General features: G+C 42.0%; 1 protein-coding gene across 10 annotated transcripts in view; it reads left to right on the top strand.

Annotated features, from left to right (window-relative positions):
- Nucleotides 1-17,389, top strand: part of LOC122407486 (estradiol 17-beta-dehydrogenase 11-like) — a 574,026-nt gene that overhangs the window by 74,726 nt on the left and 481,911 nt on the right. For all 10 annotated transcript variants that reach the window (XM_043413732.1, XM_043413733.1, XM_043413735.1 and 7 more), the window contains exon 3: nt 17,033-17,157. In XM_043413732.1, coding sequence (XP_043269667.1) covers nt 17,033-17,157 — 125 coding nt within the window. The remainder of the gene's footprint in view (nt 1-17,032; nt 17,158-17,389) is intronic.

Below are 17,389 nucleotides of genomic sequence, written 5' to 3' on the forward strand. Positions count from 1 at the left end.
CCATCAAAAACTGACAGATGGTTGAACAATATATCACGCCAAAGTCACTATATGGCTGGTTTTCGTAATACACTGCATGTATGACACCACATATCACTATTTTTAATAAAATAAATAGATAGTGAACACTTTATTAGATGAAAAATATTTTTTTTTCACCCCGCACTTCGTAATGTTGAAAATCCGTTTGTTATAACATCAAAAACTGACGGCTGACTGATGGCATTGTATACATAGGTATATATTCAAGTAGTAGAGCTAGGCTGACTCCGCCCCATGCAGGAATCTACCTTACCGACCGTCGGTAAGGTAGATTCCCTGCTCAAACCCGAACAAACCCAAACGGTCGGTAATAAAGAGGGCCGCCCAAACCCAAACGGTCGGTAATAAAGATGGCCGCCCAAACCCAAACGGCCGGTAATAAAGTTGACCTCCCAAACCCAAACAAACCCAAACATGTGATCGAACTGAGCTCAAACCCAAACAGACCCAAACAATCCCACACAAACCCAAACAAACCCATACAAACCCAAACAGTCGTTAAGGCCGTTTTCCAAACCCAAACAGTCATTAAGGCAGTTTTCCCAAACAGTCATTAAGGCAGTTTTCCCAAACAGTCATTAAGGTTCCCAAACAGTCATTAAGGCTCCCAAACAGTCATTAAGGTTCCCAAACACACTCGCGAGACCGCTTCGAAGTGTGCCTGGGGATAGCCGCTGGCCCAAACAAACCCAAACAGACCCAAACATGTGATCGAACTGAGCTCAAACCGAAACAAACCCAAACAGACCCAAACAGACACAAACAGACCCAAACATGTGATCGAACTGAGCTCAAACCCAAACAAACCCTAACATTGAGCTCAAACATTCAAAGTCCGCGCGCCGTATAGTTCGCGTGAATGCCGATAGATGGCGATTTGGCTAGTGGAGATCTCTCGTGTGCGAAGCCTCGGCTGGACGAGCATATAAGGCAATAAAGATGGCCGCCCAAACCCAAACGGTCGGTAATAAAGATGGCCGCCCAAACCCAAATGGTCGGTAATAAAGATGGCCGCCCAAACCCAAACGGTCAGTAATAAAGATGGCCACCCAAACCCAAATGATCGGTAAAAATGATGACCTCTCTAACCCAAACAAACCCAAACAGTCGGTCATAAAGATAGCCACTCAAACCCAAAGAAACCCAAACGGTCGGTAATAAAGATGGCCGCCCAAACCCAAAACGGTCGGTAATAAAGATGGCCTCCCAAACACAAACAAACCCAAACAGCCCCAAACAAACCCAAACATCGAACTGAGCTCAAACCCAAACAAACCCAAACATCGAACTGAGCTCAAACCCAAACAGTCGGTAATAAAGATGGCCGCCCAAACGGTCGGTAATAAAAATGGCCGCCCAAACCCAAACAAACCCAAACATGTAATCGAATTGAGCTCAAACCCAAACAAACCCAGACAGTCGTTAAGGCAGTTTCCCAAACAGTCATTAAGGCAGTTTTCCCAAACCCAAACATCGAACTGAGCTCAAACCCAAACATTCAAAGTCCCGCGCGCCGATAGATGGCGATCTGGCTAGTGGAGATCTCGTGTGCGGAGTCACGGCTGACCGAGCATATAAGGCAGCGAGTAGCGCTTGGATTTCGTGGAGCGACTATGGTAAGTATATCCCATAATAATGCTTTCATGTACCTTTTTGTTCTTTTACAGATGTGGTGGCCACGAGTGGGCCCCTCGCTTGGCCGCGGTCAGTAATAAAGATGGCCGCTCTACGAATCGGTGGTCCGGTCGACTGGATGGTCTGCTCCACCCGTCGGTAAAACAGATTCCTCGGTGGGAGATTCGAACGCTGTATTTTTGGCTGGACATTTGAACTTTGTAGTTTTGGTGGGAGATTCGAACGCTGTATTTTTGGCTGGACATTTGAACTCTGCTATTTTGGTGGGGAGATTCGAACGCTATGTTTTTGGCGGGGGGCATTGGACCTCTATAGTTTTGGCGGGAGATTCGAACTCTGTAGTTTTGGCTGGGAAATTCAAACTCTGTATTTTTGGCGGAACGTTGAACTCTGTTATTTTGGTGGGGAGATTCGAACACTACGTTTTTGGCGGGGCATTTGACCTCTATAGTTTTGGCGAGAGATTTGAACTGTGTAGTTTAGGCGGGAAATTTGAACTGTGTAGTTTTGGCAGGGGAGATCCGAACGCTGTATTTTTGGCGGGACTTTTGAACTCTACAGTTTTTGCGGGAAATTTGAACTGTGTAGTTTTGGCGGGAGATTCGAACGCTGTATTTTGGCGGGACATTTAAACTTCGTAGTTTTGGCGGGAGATTCAAATGTTCTGACGGGGGTCCGAACTATCAGTAACTAAAACCCCAGACTGTCGGAGGATGAGCGGATACAAACGAGTCGAGACTAAAAGTGCTCGAACGATCTTAGCGGTGATGACTCAACTATCGGAATATGCAGACCTGTGCGCGTCTCCAGCCAGCGTCCTGCATTACCGACTGCCTCTAGGGGAAACCCCGAATCCGTACGGGGTATCCCGGAGACGCTAGGGGCGGACGCTGGGGCACTGTTCTGAACTAGTCTCTCTCTCTCTATCCGAGATCCTAATTACGCGCCTCAGGATAGACTACTATCAGGATAGTTGAGGTTAGTCAGCTGTCACTGAGGATAGTCAGCTGTCACTGAGGTTAGTCAGCGAGGTTAGGATAGTCAGCTGTCACGATAGTTGAGGTTAGGATAGTTGAGGTTAGTCATCGGTCATAATAGTTGAGGTTAGGATAGTTGAGCTTAGGATAGTCACAATGGTTGAGGTTAGCCAACTGTCAGGTTAGAATAGGCACGAGCGGGAAATTCAAAGTGCAGGCTATTTGTCGTCAATGGCCCACCAAAGGGCAGAATCCCATTGGCGGAGACACGAACAGAATCCCATTGGCGGAGACACGAACAGAATCCCATTGGCGGAGACACGAACCCACCGTCGGAATGGTCTAACGCGTAGTGGGGGTTCGGCTATCGGGAATGCAGATTCCACACCCCCCCCTCCCGATAGAGCTGTGGCGAACACTGCAGCGGGAGATTCGAAGTATTGGCGATCAGGTCAAAATAACCAGTTGGGCGAGGATAGTCAACCATCTGGATAGTCAGCGATCAGAATAGACAGCTATCAAGATGGCCGACTAACGATCAAGGATAGCCAACCAACTGTCGCCTTCCGAACGAATCCTATTGGTGGACAGCGAACCCAGATTCTATTGGTGGACAGCGAACCCAAATCCCCATTGGTGGACGGCGAACCCACATCCCATTGGTGGATTGGCGAATCCCATTGGTGGACGGCGAATCCCATTGATTGACCATCAGAATAGTTGCAGTCACGTGGTGGGGACAGTCGGAATACTCAGGTGGACTTCCCCTATCCCGATAGAGCCAACTGTGGAGATGCTCCTGCGGCGCGATCAGGTTAGCCAATTATGAGAGTAGCTGGTCTACTCAATCGGCAACCATCTGGATAGTCAGCGATAAAGATGTCCAAACACAGATGTTCGAACGGTGGGAATATCAGGGATAAGGATAGTCAACTGTCGCCCACCGAACGAATCCCATTGGTGGACAGCGTTTCCAGAGCAGAATGGACAGCCAACTATCGCGAAACTTTAAAAATATTTTCTTTTTAAATTGTCAAAAAAATGATTTTATAAAAAAAAATACAGAACAATTCGAAAAAATTTTCACAAATCTTGAAAAAACATTATCTGTAAAAAAAACTAATCTGTATCTATTTTTTAAAGTGTCAAAAGAATCAAATAACAAGTAAAAAATAAAAAACCGAAAAATCGCGCTTGAAATCATTTTGGAAACCGATGCCTCATTCTTCTAATTTGATTCGAACAGCTAAATCAATTGAAAAAAATTCCATCTAATTTACGTGCAGCATTAAAATTTATTATATGAATTCGAGGCCAAGTATTTTCTAATGAATTGAAAAAAGTTACCACTTGAGTTACGTGCAGCACTAAAATTTATGATATCAATCGAAGGACAAGTAATTTATGAGTAACTCCAAATTTCAACATTATGAAATTGTTCTAAGAAGCTTTTAAATCCAAAAAAATCATATGCAAGCTAGTCATTTCTTACTCTATGGTGGCAAAGACTTATAAAAAAATCGATTCTTTTCAGACTTTCAGGAGCTTCTGATATTATTCACAATATTCGACGTCGATTGGATCGATACAAATTATGTTTAAATATGAGTTAAAAGTACTTGTCCGGCCCATCACTATTCATTCAAATAAAAATCAATCATAAAAAAACGAAATTGTACGGCAGAATCCAGTTAAAAATTTATTGACATGCGATTTATTATTAGTTTAATATTCTTAATAATAGTATAGGTTAGTTATACCGAATGAAATTCGTTCGCTGGAAAAAGTGAGAACTAAAAATTGCCGTCATTCCAATACCAACTGGGGAGTTATTTTTGGAAGCTTGAACATATTTAATGTGCAAAATGGTTTTTATTTATCGATGCACAATAACATCCCTTGTATAGTACAGGACAATTCGTTTCCATTCTTATTCAATTAGTGCAATTAAGGGAATATTACTTGAAGATAACTCTCTAAATTCGCTCTGCATGAATATTTGTGCTCGATCAGTTCTAGAGAAGCCCTGATTTTTATTTGAATAAACAATTTTAATGGAAAGTGATGGGCCGGACAAGTACTTTTAACTCATATTTAAACATAATTTGTATTGATCCAGTCGACGTCGAATATTGTGAATAATATCAGAAGCTCCTGAAAGTCTGAAAAGAATCGATTTTCTTATAAGTCTTTGCCACCATAGAGTAAGAAATGACTAGCTTGCATATGATTTTTTTGGATTTAAAAGCTTCTTAGAACAATTCCATAATGTTGAAATTTGGAGTTACTCATAAATTACTTGTCCTTCGATTGATATCATAAATTTTAGTGCTGCACGTAACTCAAGTGGTAACTTTTTTCAATTCATTAGAAAATACTTGGCCTCGAATTCATATAATAAATTTTAATGCTGCACGTAAATTAGATGGAATTTTTTTCAATTGATTTAGCTGTTCGAATCAAATAAGAAGAATGAGGCATCGGTTTCCAAAATGATTTCAAGCGCGATTTTTCGGTTTTTTATTTTTTACTTGTTATTTGATTCTTTTGACACTTTAAAAAATAGATACAGATTAGTTTTTTTTACAGATAATGTTTTTTCAAGATTTGTGAAAATTTTTTCGAATTGTTCTGTATTTTTTTTTATAAAATCATTTTTTTGACAATTTAAAAAGAAAATATTTTTAAAGTTTTTTTCATGGATGGAATTATCAGCAAACGAGGGACCATCAATGTACTTGTCCCAACCTTTTTTTTCCTAGGGGAAGTTTATGGTTTGATATCACGTCTTTTTTCTCAAAAGTTCCTTATTTATGTTCAGTTGACTATAGGATTTTAGTTTGAATTTCTATGGATTATTTATGATTTTCGTCTTATAACGTTGGTTTTCACGAAAAAAAGACCTATTTTTCGTCAAAATAGTACTGAAAATATTTCGTCAAGGGTCTGTCCTTGGACTTTGTCAATTTTTTTCTTTGTACTCTGATATGTTTTGTCAATTAGAAACCCAAGCGCACGGTCGCAAGCGGGTTGGAGACCGGGATATGATTTTCGGCTTATAACGCTGGTTTCCACGAAAAAGGACCTATTTTGCGTCAAAATTTTACTGGAAATATTTCGTCACCGGTCTGTTCTTGGACTTTGGCGTTTTTTTTCCTTGTACCCTAATATGTTTTGTCAATTAGGAACCAAAGAGCACGGTGAAAAGCAGGTTGTAGGTCGTGATATGATTTTCGGCTTATAACGTTGGTTTCCACGAAAAAAGACCTAAATTTCGTCAAAATTGTACTGGAAATATTTCGATAGAGGTTTGTTCTTGGACTTTGGTGATTTTTCTCCTTGTCTTCTAATATGTTTTATCCATTGGTAACTCAAGAGCATGTAGCAATGCGTGTTGCGAGCTGAGATATGATTTCCGGCTTATAACGTTAGTGAAAAGACAGGAAAAGAAAAAAGATAGATCAAATTCAAGACACAACGAATCCAACTGAATTGGCCATTTTTAAATGTCGTTTTTTCATTCTGAATCTAGATATTTTCGTGTCATCCAAAACATGCCCCCGATGAAATATATTTCCAAAGTTTGCAAGTGGCCGCGGAGATCCAATTATCTACAGTTTGATAGTTGCTGAAAAAAGGCACCCGGAAACATTTATTATGTCAGAACTCAAAGAAGCAAAAAAAAACTGAGCGTACTTAATTCAACAGAGCAACGGAATTCAAAGACGTTTGAGGTATCTGCATTGGTTTTGGAGAAAAACAATTTCATTTCAGGATAATTTAGAAATAAATTAGGAAATTCAGAAATTTAGCATAGAATTTAGAAAAAGGAAAATTAAGATAATTAGTAAAGCTGAAAACTTTTGTGATGAATTTTTGAAATTACATGTTACGGTTGGAGTAAAAAATTTAAATAATTGGCACACATGCTGCGACACAAAAATATCAAAGTTTGAAGGTATTCGCTCCATACCGCAGTAATACAAACTTTAATACTATTTGAAAAGAAATACTTTACAACTTGCTGAACAAAGTTCCATTACATATTACCATAATCAAAGATAGGGGGTGATACTTAGCACATATATTTATCCACAGAAATTTCCAAGTTCGCAGGTATCTGCTGCGATTCAATGTATCTGCGCAATGAGTTTGGAAGACAGCAATTTCAAATCCATCCATAAATGAGCAACTGAAGACTTTTATAATGAATTTTTCACTTCATATATATGTTACGGTGCGAGTCAAAAAATAAAATGAATGGCACAGTATATAAATTTTATGGTTTGCAGATTTTTGCTGTATTTCAATGATCCAAATCTATAGTATTATAGTGAAAAGTTGTTAGAAGTCATGATGTTACATTAAAATGACATAGCGCACATAACATTCAGAAATTCTGTAGGTTTCCATGATGTTGGCAGGTATTATACTTAATCGCATCAAAAACTGAGCAACTGTAGACTTATCGTAATGAATGTTTTCACCAATAATTCCACATTTGCAGTTTGCAGAATAGGAATACTCAACATACACGTCATTTCATAAGTATTGTTGTCAATGTTTGTGTTTGCCTACCGCATAACGAAGATTCAACTTTTCATATTATCAGCAAAAAAAGCATCCAAAGACTTTTTGGAACAAGTTTCAAAATTTATTACTCGACAGACCAGGTGGAAAAAGAATAACTACACTTATATCAAGACCAGAAACTGTTTTGAGAATCTGTTGTACAAAATGTGCGATTGATGATCATAATTGGAAACCTCTTGAATCACGTTACCACAATCAGCATGAAGAAATAGTAGAAAATCATAGGACACATATTAGGCAACCCATTAATAATATGTATCGATCCGCTGCAAACCGATGGAGTCAAAACAAGGATCGGAAAGAGCAGAGCCAAACTCAATAGGAAACAAAATATGGGAATATTCAAAAATAATGTTGACACAAGAAATAAATTAGAAAACATTTATTCGATTGGAGTTTCTCACATTATACACTAACAGTTCCGTGTGTTCTTGATTTATTAATTATCAACCATAATATTTCATATCGCAAAAAGAAAATTTGACGTTTTAGGTTAACGAACATTTTTCCTTACAACTTCCAGACCTATTTTTGATAATCTGATTTGCCTTATTTATATTATTCACTAACTATGCGAACGTTTGTTACATTTGTCCCGCACTTCGTAACATCAAACCCCGGCCGGTTCGTTATTACCACACAGCTATCAAAGGGCACTCGTATATATAACCTACATTATTACACATGATATATAATCACGCAACTGATGATATATTTACGCTGCACAATATTCCGCGCGCTCTGGTTTAATTGAAAGATTATCTCAGTTGACACTTATTTCCAATCGAACGAAATAATGAAATCTTGAAAAGTTTCGTTGACATATGCATCGCGCATTTTTTTATATTTTTTATTTTCACACACAGATCACAGTCTACATTTACGCGGCCGCATTTATACGGGTTTAGTATTCCACAAGTTTTAACAAAATAAATATCAATATGCACTTCGTTAGATGACGTGAAAATTATTTTTATTTTCCCGCACGCACTTCATAACATCATAACCCCAAATGTCAACATGACGTGAAACTTCAGCTGGTGACTTTCGAGTACTTTCGAGCTCTCGAGCTCCTTAGCTTTCCGCCAAACTTCCTTGCTCTTTTTCTTGAATATCATTGGCCCAAAAATTCTCTCACTCTTCATTGGTTGCAACAAAATTTCTCTCACCAGGGATTGGTGATCATGGGGGCCAAGAGGCCTATGTTTGTAGCGGTTGGAGTACGCGTATACAGATACGTAAAATCCTGAATGTGTTAGTAACTTTTGCATAATCTTAAGCCCGTGCAAAGTTTTTTCTCAGAAATTACGACACCGAGCATGCTGATTTTGGACTCATTCGACAGAGAACTTCTTAATTAGCTAAAAGTTCAATTTTCAAAGCCGTACATAACTCATGAGCTTTGCAATTAACGAAAATCACATGCCAATTTTACCCCCACCACCGCGAATCGTTTTATTCAGAGAAAATATAGTCTCGGCGAGAGCCTCAGGCCAGCAGACGACAGGGCTGTCAATGTACTTGTCCCGAGACTCTACTGAGTCTCTTGAAATCGAGGTTAGGATCGGGGTCGCGGGCAGTTCCACTTATCTGCTGCGCAAGCATACGAGAGATAGCCGGGAGAAGAAATTCGAGCATAGCGCCACTGCTGTCCGGATAGTTGATTCGAGATCACCCGCTGAGTGGTGACTCTTTTCCGGTGCTGCCAGGATAGCCGAGTGTTAGGACAGCCAACTATCGAGATAGTCAACTATCAGCCTAGTCAGCGATCAGGGCAGCCGAGTTTTGGCTGACCCTAACCGGAAGTTAAATCCCGTTGAAGAAAATCCCTGTGGTGAAAAACCCAGCGACCTAACGTTAAAGTGAACTCTCGGAATAGTTGAAGTTGACTATCAGAATAGTTGGAGTTAACTATTGGAATAGTTGGAGTTAACTATTGGAATAATTGGAGTTAACTATCGGAAATGTTGAACGCATTAGGTTTCAGCGGATTGTACAACCGACAAAATTTATTGAAAAATCGAGATACATGTTAGGCTCGTAGAACCCAATGGGCCGCTTTGTGTTTGGTAATTCATATTGTTGCTATGTGACCGGACTCGCGCAACTCCTCGATGATCGAGGCGATCTCGTCGACGTCGGCCGATCCCTCGGCTAGCAGCAGACGCAGTCTATCGACCAACTCGTTCGGATCGTCCCAGTACACGTAATCCATTCGCGTGTCCCTTTGCGCGACCTTGTATCGTGGCAAGGCACCACCAGTCTTCTGCTCTACGAAGGGTGCCACGTAGTCCTTGTACTTGCTGCTGTTTTGCTTGCGTATATCCTCGTCCGGACTGTAGTGTTTCTTGTAAGCGCTCGTGCTTTGCAGGATCGTCCCGTAGGTGTTCCGATCCTCCGCGCTAACGAGACGAGAGTCCGGCTCCTTTCGGAAGAGCAGTTCGAACAAGCCGATGCTCGATTGATACTTCTTGTCACCCACGATGACGCTCCCTTTCTGGAAACGAATCGATAAGTCTCCGATCATTGATCCACCGTCCGGCAGTTTTCGAACTCCGTAAGTCGTGTCGAGATACTTCTTCCTGTTCGTGTTGAGCATGTGAAGATATTTGCTGACAGTCGGCACTTCCTCCTCCGGCACGTCATAATATTCCTCACGCGGATCAGCGAGGCTCTGTTTGATTTCGCCAACTGCGGGGCTGCGAGCCTCGTGTCGTTGAAGCCATTCACCGACTGCGGGACTCTGTTTGGTTGCGGGCCTCTCGCCGACTGCGGGGCTGCGAACCTCGCGTCTTTGAAGCCATTCACCGAGTGCGGGACTCTGTTTGGTTGCGGGCCATTCAGCCGGCTCCGACCACTCTTCCGCATCGTAGTAGGCAGTTTTGAAAGAATTTTCCATCTCATTAGGCTCCTTACTTGCATTAACAAGACGTTCGAGCGGCTCGACGATTGGTTTGAAAGTTTCGGTGAGAGTTCTCTCCCTCGATTGTTTATCCGCCATCTGGATCATGTACTTGCGTTTAACAGCATCTCTAATCTTTTCCAGCTGGCTGAGCGTTCGCTTTATACGACGGAACTCGTCGCTTCGACCAACCATGATGAACTGCGCAAAGTCACGCAGTAACCGGTATATTTATACCAAAACCGGTCAGGTGCGCTTTCACGGTCCGTTTCTTAACTATTCCGATAGTTCACTTCAACTATTCCAATAGTTAACTCCAACTATTCTGATAGTCAACTATTCCGACAGTTAACTATTCCGATAGTCAACTATTCCGATAGTCAACTATTCCAATAGTCAACTATTCCGATAGTCAACTTCAACTATTCCGATAGTTGACTTCAACGTTAGTTCGCAAACTATCCTGACACTCGGCTATCCTGGCAGCACCGGAAAAGAGTCACCACTCAGCGGGAGATCTCGAATCAACTATCCGGACAGCAGTGCTGGCTGTATGCTCGAATTTCTCCTCCCGGCTATCTCTCATATGCTTGCGCAGCAGATAAGTGGAACTGCCCGCGACTCCGATCCTAACCTAGATTATCGCGATAGTTGGCTGTTCATTCTGCTCTGGAGACGCTGTCCACCAATGGGATTCGTTCGGTAGGCTCCAGTTGGCTATCCTCATCCCTGATATTCCCACCGTTCGAACATCTGTGTTTGGACATCTTTATCGCTGACTATCCAGATGGTTGCCGATTGAGTAGACCAGCTACTCTCATAATTGGCTAACCTTATCGCGCCGCAGGAGCATCTCCACAGTTGGCTCTATCGGGATAGGGGAAGTCCACCTGAGTATTCCGACTGTCCCCACCATGTGACTGCAACTATTCTGATGGTCAATCAATGGGATTCGCCGTCCACCAATGGGATTCGCCAATCCACCAATGGGATGTGGGTTCGCCGTCCACCAATGGGGATTTGAGTTCGCTGTCCACCAATAGAATCTGGGTTCGCTGTCCACCAATAGGTATCGTTCGGTAGGCGACAGTTGGTTGGCTATCCCTGATCGTTAGTCGGCCATCTTGATAGCTGTCTATTCTGATCGCTGACTATCCAGATGGTTGACTATCCTCGCCCAACTGGTTATTTTGACCTGATCGCCAATACTTCGAATCTCCCGCTGCAGTGTTCGCCACAGCTCTATCGGTAGGGGGGGTGTGGAATCTGCATTCCCGATAGCCGAACCCCCACCACGCGTTAGACCATTCCGACGGTGGGTTCGTGTCTCCGCCAATGGGATTCTGTTCGTGTCTCCGCCAATGGGATTCTGCCCTTTGGTGGGCCATTGACGACAAATAGCCTGCACTTTGAATTTCGCGCTCGTGCCTATTCTAACCTGACAGTTGGCTAACCTCAACTATTGTGACTATCCTAAGCTCAACTATCCTAACCTCAACTATTATGACTGATGACTAACCTCAACTATCGTGACAGCTGACTATCCTAACCTCGCTGACTAACCTCAGTGACAGCTGACTATCCTCAGTGACAGCTGACTAACCTCAACTATCCTGATAGTAGTCTATCCTGAGGCGCGTAATTAGGATCTCGGATAGAGAGAGAGAGAGACTAGTTCAGAACAGTGCCCCAGCGTCTGCCCCTAGCGTCTCCGGGATACCCCGTACGGATTCGGGGTTTCCCCTAGAGGCAGTCGGTAATGCAGGACGCTGGCTGGAGACGCGCACAGGTCTGCATATTCCGATAGTTGAGTCATCACCGCTAAGATCGTTCGAGCACTTTTAGTCTCGACTCGTTTGTATCCGCTCATCCTCCGACAGTCTGGGGTTTTAGTTACTGATAGTTCGGACCCCCGTCAGAACATTTGAATCTCCCGCCAAAACTACGAAGTTTAAATGTCCCGCCAAAATACAGCGTTCGAATCTCCCGCCAAAACTACACAGTTCAAATTTCCCGCAAAAACTGTAGAGTTCAAAAGTCCCGCTAAAAATACAGCGTTCGGATCTCCCCTGCCAAAACTACACAGTTCAAATTTCCCGGCTAAACTACACAGTTCAAATCTCTCGCCAAAACTATAGAGGTCAAATGCCCCGCCAAAAACGTAGTGTTCGAATCTCCCCACCAAAATAACAGAGTTCAACGTTCCGCCAAAAATACAGAGTTTGAATTTCCCAGCCAAAACTACAGAGTTCGAATCTCCCGCCAAAACTATAGAGGTCCAATGCCCCCCGCCAAAAACATAGCGTTCGAATCTCCCCACCAAAATAGCAGAGTTCAAATGTCCAGCCAAAAATACAGCGTTCGAATCTCCCGCCAAAACTACAAAATTCAAATGTCCAGCCAAAAATACAGCGTTCAAATCTCTCACCGAGGAATCTGTTTTACCGACGGGTGGAGCAGACCATCCAGTCGACCGGACCACCGATTCGTAGAGCGGCCATCTTTATTACTGACCGCGGCCAAGCGAGGGGCCCACTCGTGGCCACCACACCTGTAAAAGAACAAAAAGGTACATGAGAGCATTATTATGGGATATACTTACCATAGTCGCTCCACGAAATCCAAGCGCTACTCGCTGCCTTATATGCTCGGTCAGCCGTGACTCCGCACACGAGATCTCCACTAGCCAGATCGCCATCTATCGGCGCGCGGGACTTTGAATGTTTGGGTTTGAGCTCAGTTCGATGTTTGGGTTTGGGAAAACTGCCTTAATGACTGTTTGGAAAACTGCCTTAACGACTGTCTGGGTTTGTTTGGGTTTGAGCTCAATTCGATTACATGTTTGGGTTTGTTTGGGTTTGGGCGGCCATTTTTATTACCGACCGTTTGGGCGGCTATCTTTATTACCGACTGTTTGGGTTTGAGCCCAGTTCGATGTTTGGGGTTGTTTGGGTTTGAGCTCAGTTCGATGTTTGGGTTTGAGCTCAGTTCGATGTTTGGGTTTGTTTGGGGCTGTTTGGGTTTGTTTGTGTTTGGGCGGCCATCTTTATTACCGACCGTTTGGGTTTCTTTGGGTTTGAGTGGCTATCTTTATTACCGACTGTTTGGGTTTGTTTGGGTTAGAGAGGTCACCATTTTTACCGATCGTTTGGGTTTGGGTGGCCATCTTTATTACTGACCGTTTGGGTTTGGGCGGCCATCTTTATTACCGACCGTTTGGGTTTGGGCGGCCATCTTTATTACCGACCGTTTGGGTTTGGGCGGCCATCTTTATTGCCTTATATGTTCGTCCAGCCGAGGCTTCGCACACGAGAGATCTCCACTAGCCAAATCGCCATCTATCGGCATTTACGCGAACTATACGGCGCGCGGACTTTGGATGTTTGAGCTCAATGTTAGGGTTTGTTTGGGTTTGAGCTCAGTTCGATCACATGTTTGGGACTGTTTGGGTCTGTTTGGGTTTGTTTGGGTTTGAGCTCAGTTCGATCACATGTTTGGGTCTGTTTGGGTTTGTTTGGGTTTGTTTGGGCCAGCGGCTATCCCCAGGCACACTTCGAAGCGGTCTCGCGAGTGTGTTTGGGAACCTTAATGACTGTTTGGGAGCCTTAATGACTGTTTGGGAACCTTAATGACTGTTTGGGAAAACTGCCTTAATGACTGTTTGGGAGCCTTAATGACTCTTTGGGAACCTTAATGACTGTTTGGGTTTGGGAAACTGCCTTAACGACTGTTTGGGTTTGTTTGGGTTTGTGTGGGTTTGTTTGGGTCTGTTTGGGTTTGAGCTCAGTTCGATCACATGTTTGGGTTTGTTTGGGTTTGTTTGGGTTTGGGAGGTCATCTTTATTACCGGCCGTTTGGGTTTGGGCGGTCATCTTTAATACCGACCGTTTGGGTTTCGGCGGCCATCTTCATTACCGACCGTTTGGGTTTGTTCGGGTTTGAGCAGGGAATCTACTTTACCGACGGTCGGTAAGGTCCATTCCTACATTGGGTGGAGTCAACCTAGCTCTACTACTTATTCATAAACTTTATTCCGCTGGAACGGTACAGCGAGTTTCCTGACCAATCATAACTCATTATTTCTGTAGCCGGGATCCCGGGACCCGAGCTTCCATAGAAATGGGTTATAGCTGGCATCAAGCGGCCTTTGATGGTGTTCTGTGCAGACACGGTAAATCCATAAATGTGTTAGTAACTTTTGCATAATCTTGAGCCTGTGCAAAGTTTTTTCTCAGCATTTACGCTACCGATCGTGTTGGTTTCGTGCTCATTCGAAAGGGATTTTGAAAATTAGTCTCCAAACCAATTTTTGATTTATAAAACATCTCCTGAGCTCTGCAATTTTAGAAAATAATATGCCAGTTTTACCCCCACCACCGCGAATCATTTTATTCAGAGAAAGTATACTCGGCGAGCCTCGGGCCAGCAGACGAGAGGGCTCTCAATTTACTTGTCCCGAGACTCTACCGAGTCTCTTGATATCCATTCTAGACTAATTCGACTGATAAATTCATTACTCCAAATGCTTCCTATTCAACGCGTTTACTTTTCTCATATCAATTTTCACACAGCTTACGCCTTTGTTCATCCATTTCAGTACTTGTGTAATTCACCCGATCATCTGCCCATATGGTAAAAAAATGAGTGTACGGACAAACGAGTGAAAGTGACGCGTGGATAAGTTAGAATGCGTATGCGCATTAAAGAATGGCCGTATCTATCGGTACAAGATTAAGGCATATAAAGGGATTTATTCATTTCATTTCTTTATCGTTTCGTTTGATTATTCAATTTTATTCATAAATTTCACCCTTCTATATTGTTTACCAAATCATTATATAACAGGGCCTCTCTTATTGTATTGAGGGATCGGTTTTTTTCACAATCGTTCATACAATACTAATTAATTATTGTTTCCATAGTAAATGTCTCTTCCCGAGCTTCCGATTGAAAACCATGCACGCCAAGTTTGTGTGTAATATTGACAATGAATTTGTGCAGTACATCGCATAGATACAACGCATGCACACGTATTTGCGCTTTTCTTTATAAAAGGCTCTTATATCATATTGTGTAAAATGTTTTAAGTTTATAGCCTGAGCTAGCATAAAAGCAGATGATAATTTCTTAATAATTGCAGAATTATTCTAGAAACCTTTGTTGCTCTGTGACGCTTGCTGGAAAATTTTCCTGTAGAAGTGAGTGATAAGGGCTAAAAGTGTACACGAATGAATTCCACAGGAGCCTTAATTCATTCACTTTACTTGGCTACGTTAGAAAATGATCTCATTTTTTTTTTATTTCCAAAATTCTGAATTCCTATACGAAACGTAATTCATTCACTGTATATGTTACAATAGATCTCATATTGTTTATAGTTAATAATTTTTTCATATTTTTTTATTGACAATGCAAAAATAGAAAATCATTTAAAACTATGGTCGCGATCTTTTAATACTTGTAACATATATTCCAAATAGGATCACGTGATTTCCTACTTTTTAGGCAACAAATCTGCATGAAAAATGTGTAAAAATTAGCTGATCGGTGTCAAACGCATAACTCCCGCTTCTTGGCCGTACGGGCACTCAGGAGTTAATAACTTCAAAACATTTTCCACCCCTGCAAAGTTTTCCTTCAGCAGTTATGCCATCTATCGAATTGGTTATGGACTCATTTGACAGGGATTTTGAAATTTAGTATTCAAACCAATTTTCGATTTAACGATCTCTTAAGGTGGTGGATCACACGATAACATACGTTGCCGCATCCTCTCCACCCCCTGTTGGTACTGCAGAACTCGAAACGAGCTACTGCGCAGACTACCGACAGGTGTCGCTCTGCCTTCAGGTTTCAACGAAGAACCCGATGGATGAGCAGTAAAAATTGCTGCTCGCCTAAAAAAGCGGTGAAACAGAATAAACAATTTGTATTGTTTATACGAAGGAACGATTTTCGTTTAGTAAATCTGCAACAATTTTCATCGTTGGTTAGTTCAGTGGGAATTGAACTCTCCAGCAGTGAAGTCTGCCGGATTCTCGCTTGAAAAAGCGGTAGACATAGATAAACAGTCAAATTAAAAAAAAAAAAAAAAATTACCAGAATTATTGAAAATTTCGAATCTTCGTTCGCTGTTTTTTTCTCCAGTTATTTTTGCTCCCTTTCGCTGTATCTTCAAAATTTCAATATCCACACGCTCGCAGCGAGTCCAGGGCTTAAAAGTGTCCACCCGTGTACGTTTCGACATCGAGCACGTTCATCTGTATATTTTGTCCTTTATTCTTCAGCACTACACTTTTTCCATAGCACTACACTGCACAAGAAGACTTTCTGTCAAATCCATGACGTATACTAAACGGGTGCAAGATAAATTTTTATGAAAAATTTTTAAAAGCTTCTTTTATTTTCATTTCTTGATCGATTTGGATGCAATAAAGCTCAAAATGTGTGTTTTTTTATTGCCGTTGGGCTGACATTCGCCAAATTACGATTCGATGGATATTTACTGAGTTATTCTACAATTACTCAGATGCTAATACGAAATGCAAAAAAAAAACAAAATTTCGAAAAACTCTCATATCAGCCCAGTTGTGGCTCAATACTGTATTCACAGTTCAAATTTCAACACAATCGGTTGAACGGTGCGACAGAAATCAACTTTCGAAATTTCGATCTGTATATACCGACTGATCCATCACCTTAAGACTCTTGATCAGCGACTTGGTTGATACCGTTTGGAAAACAGCAGACGCTCTCCATTACTATAATCAATGCTCAAAATTATTTTTGATACACATACTATTGTCAATTTCTGTATTCATAGGATTTTTTCCTCGATCTTTCTGTTATGTGTTCAAACGAAATCTCTTATTTGATTCCTCAGGTATTGACGAGACGGTGAGCCTTGTACAATCTATGGGTGGCACGTGTTACGGTTACATCTGTAACCTATGCGATCGTGAGGATGTCTACAAAAAAGCAGCTCAACTCCAACAAGAAGTTGGCAAGGTAATGAAAAAGGATTTTTTGCGGATCAAATAAAAGTAATAAATCCTCTTATCAAGAGACTCGGTAGAGTCTCGGGACAAGTGCATTGACAGCCTTGTCGTCTGCTGGCCCGAGGCTCTCGCCGAGACTATTCTTTCTCTGAATAAAACGATTCGCGGTGGTGGGGGTAAAATTGGCATGTGATTTTCTTTAATAGCGAAGCTCATGAGTTATGTACGGCTTTGAAAATTGA

The sequence above is a fragment of the Venturia canescens genome, chromosome 3, assembly GCF_019457755.1.
Source record: "Venturia canescens isolate UGA chromosome 3, ASM1945775v1, whole genome shotgun sequence".
Classification (NCBI taxonomy): Eukaryota; Metazoa; Arthropoda; class Insecta; order Hymenoptera; family Ichneumonidae; genus Venturia; species Venturia canescens.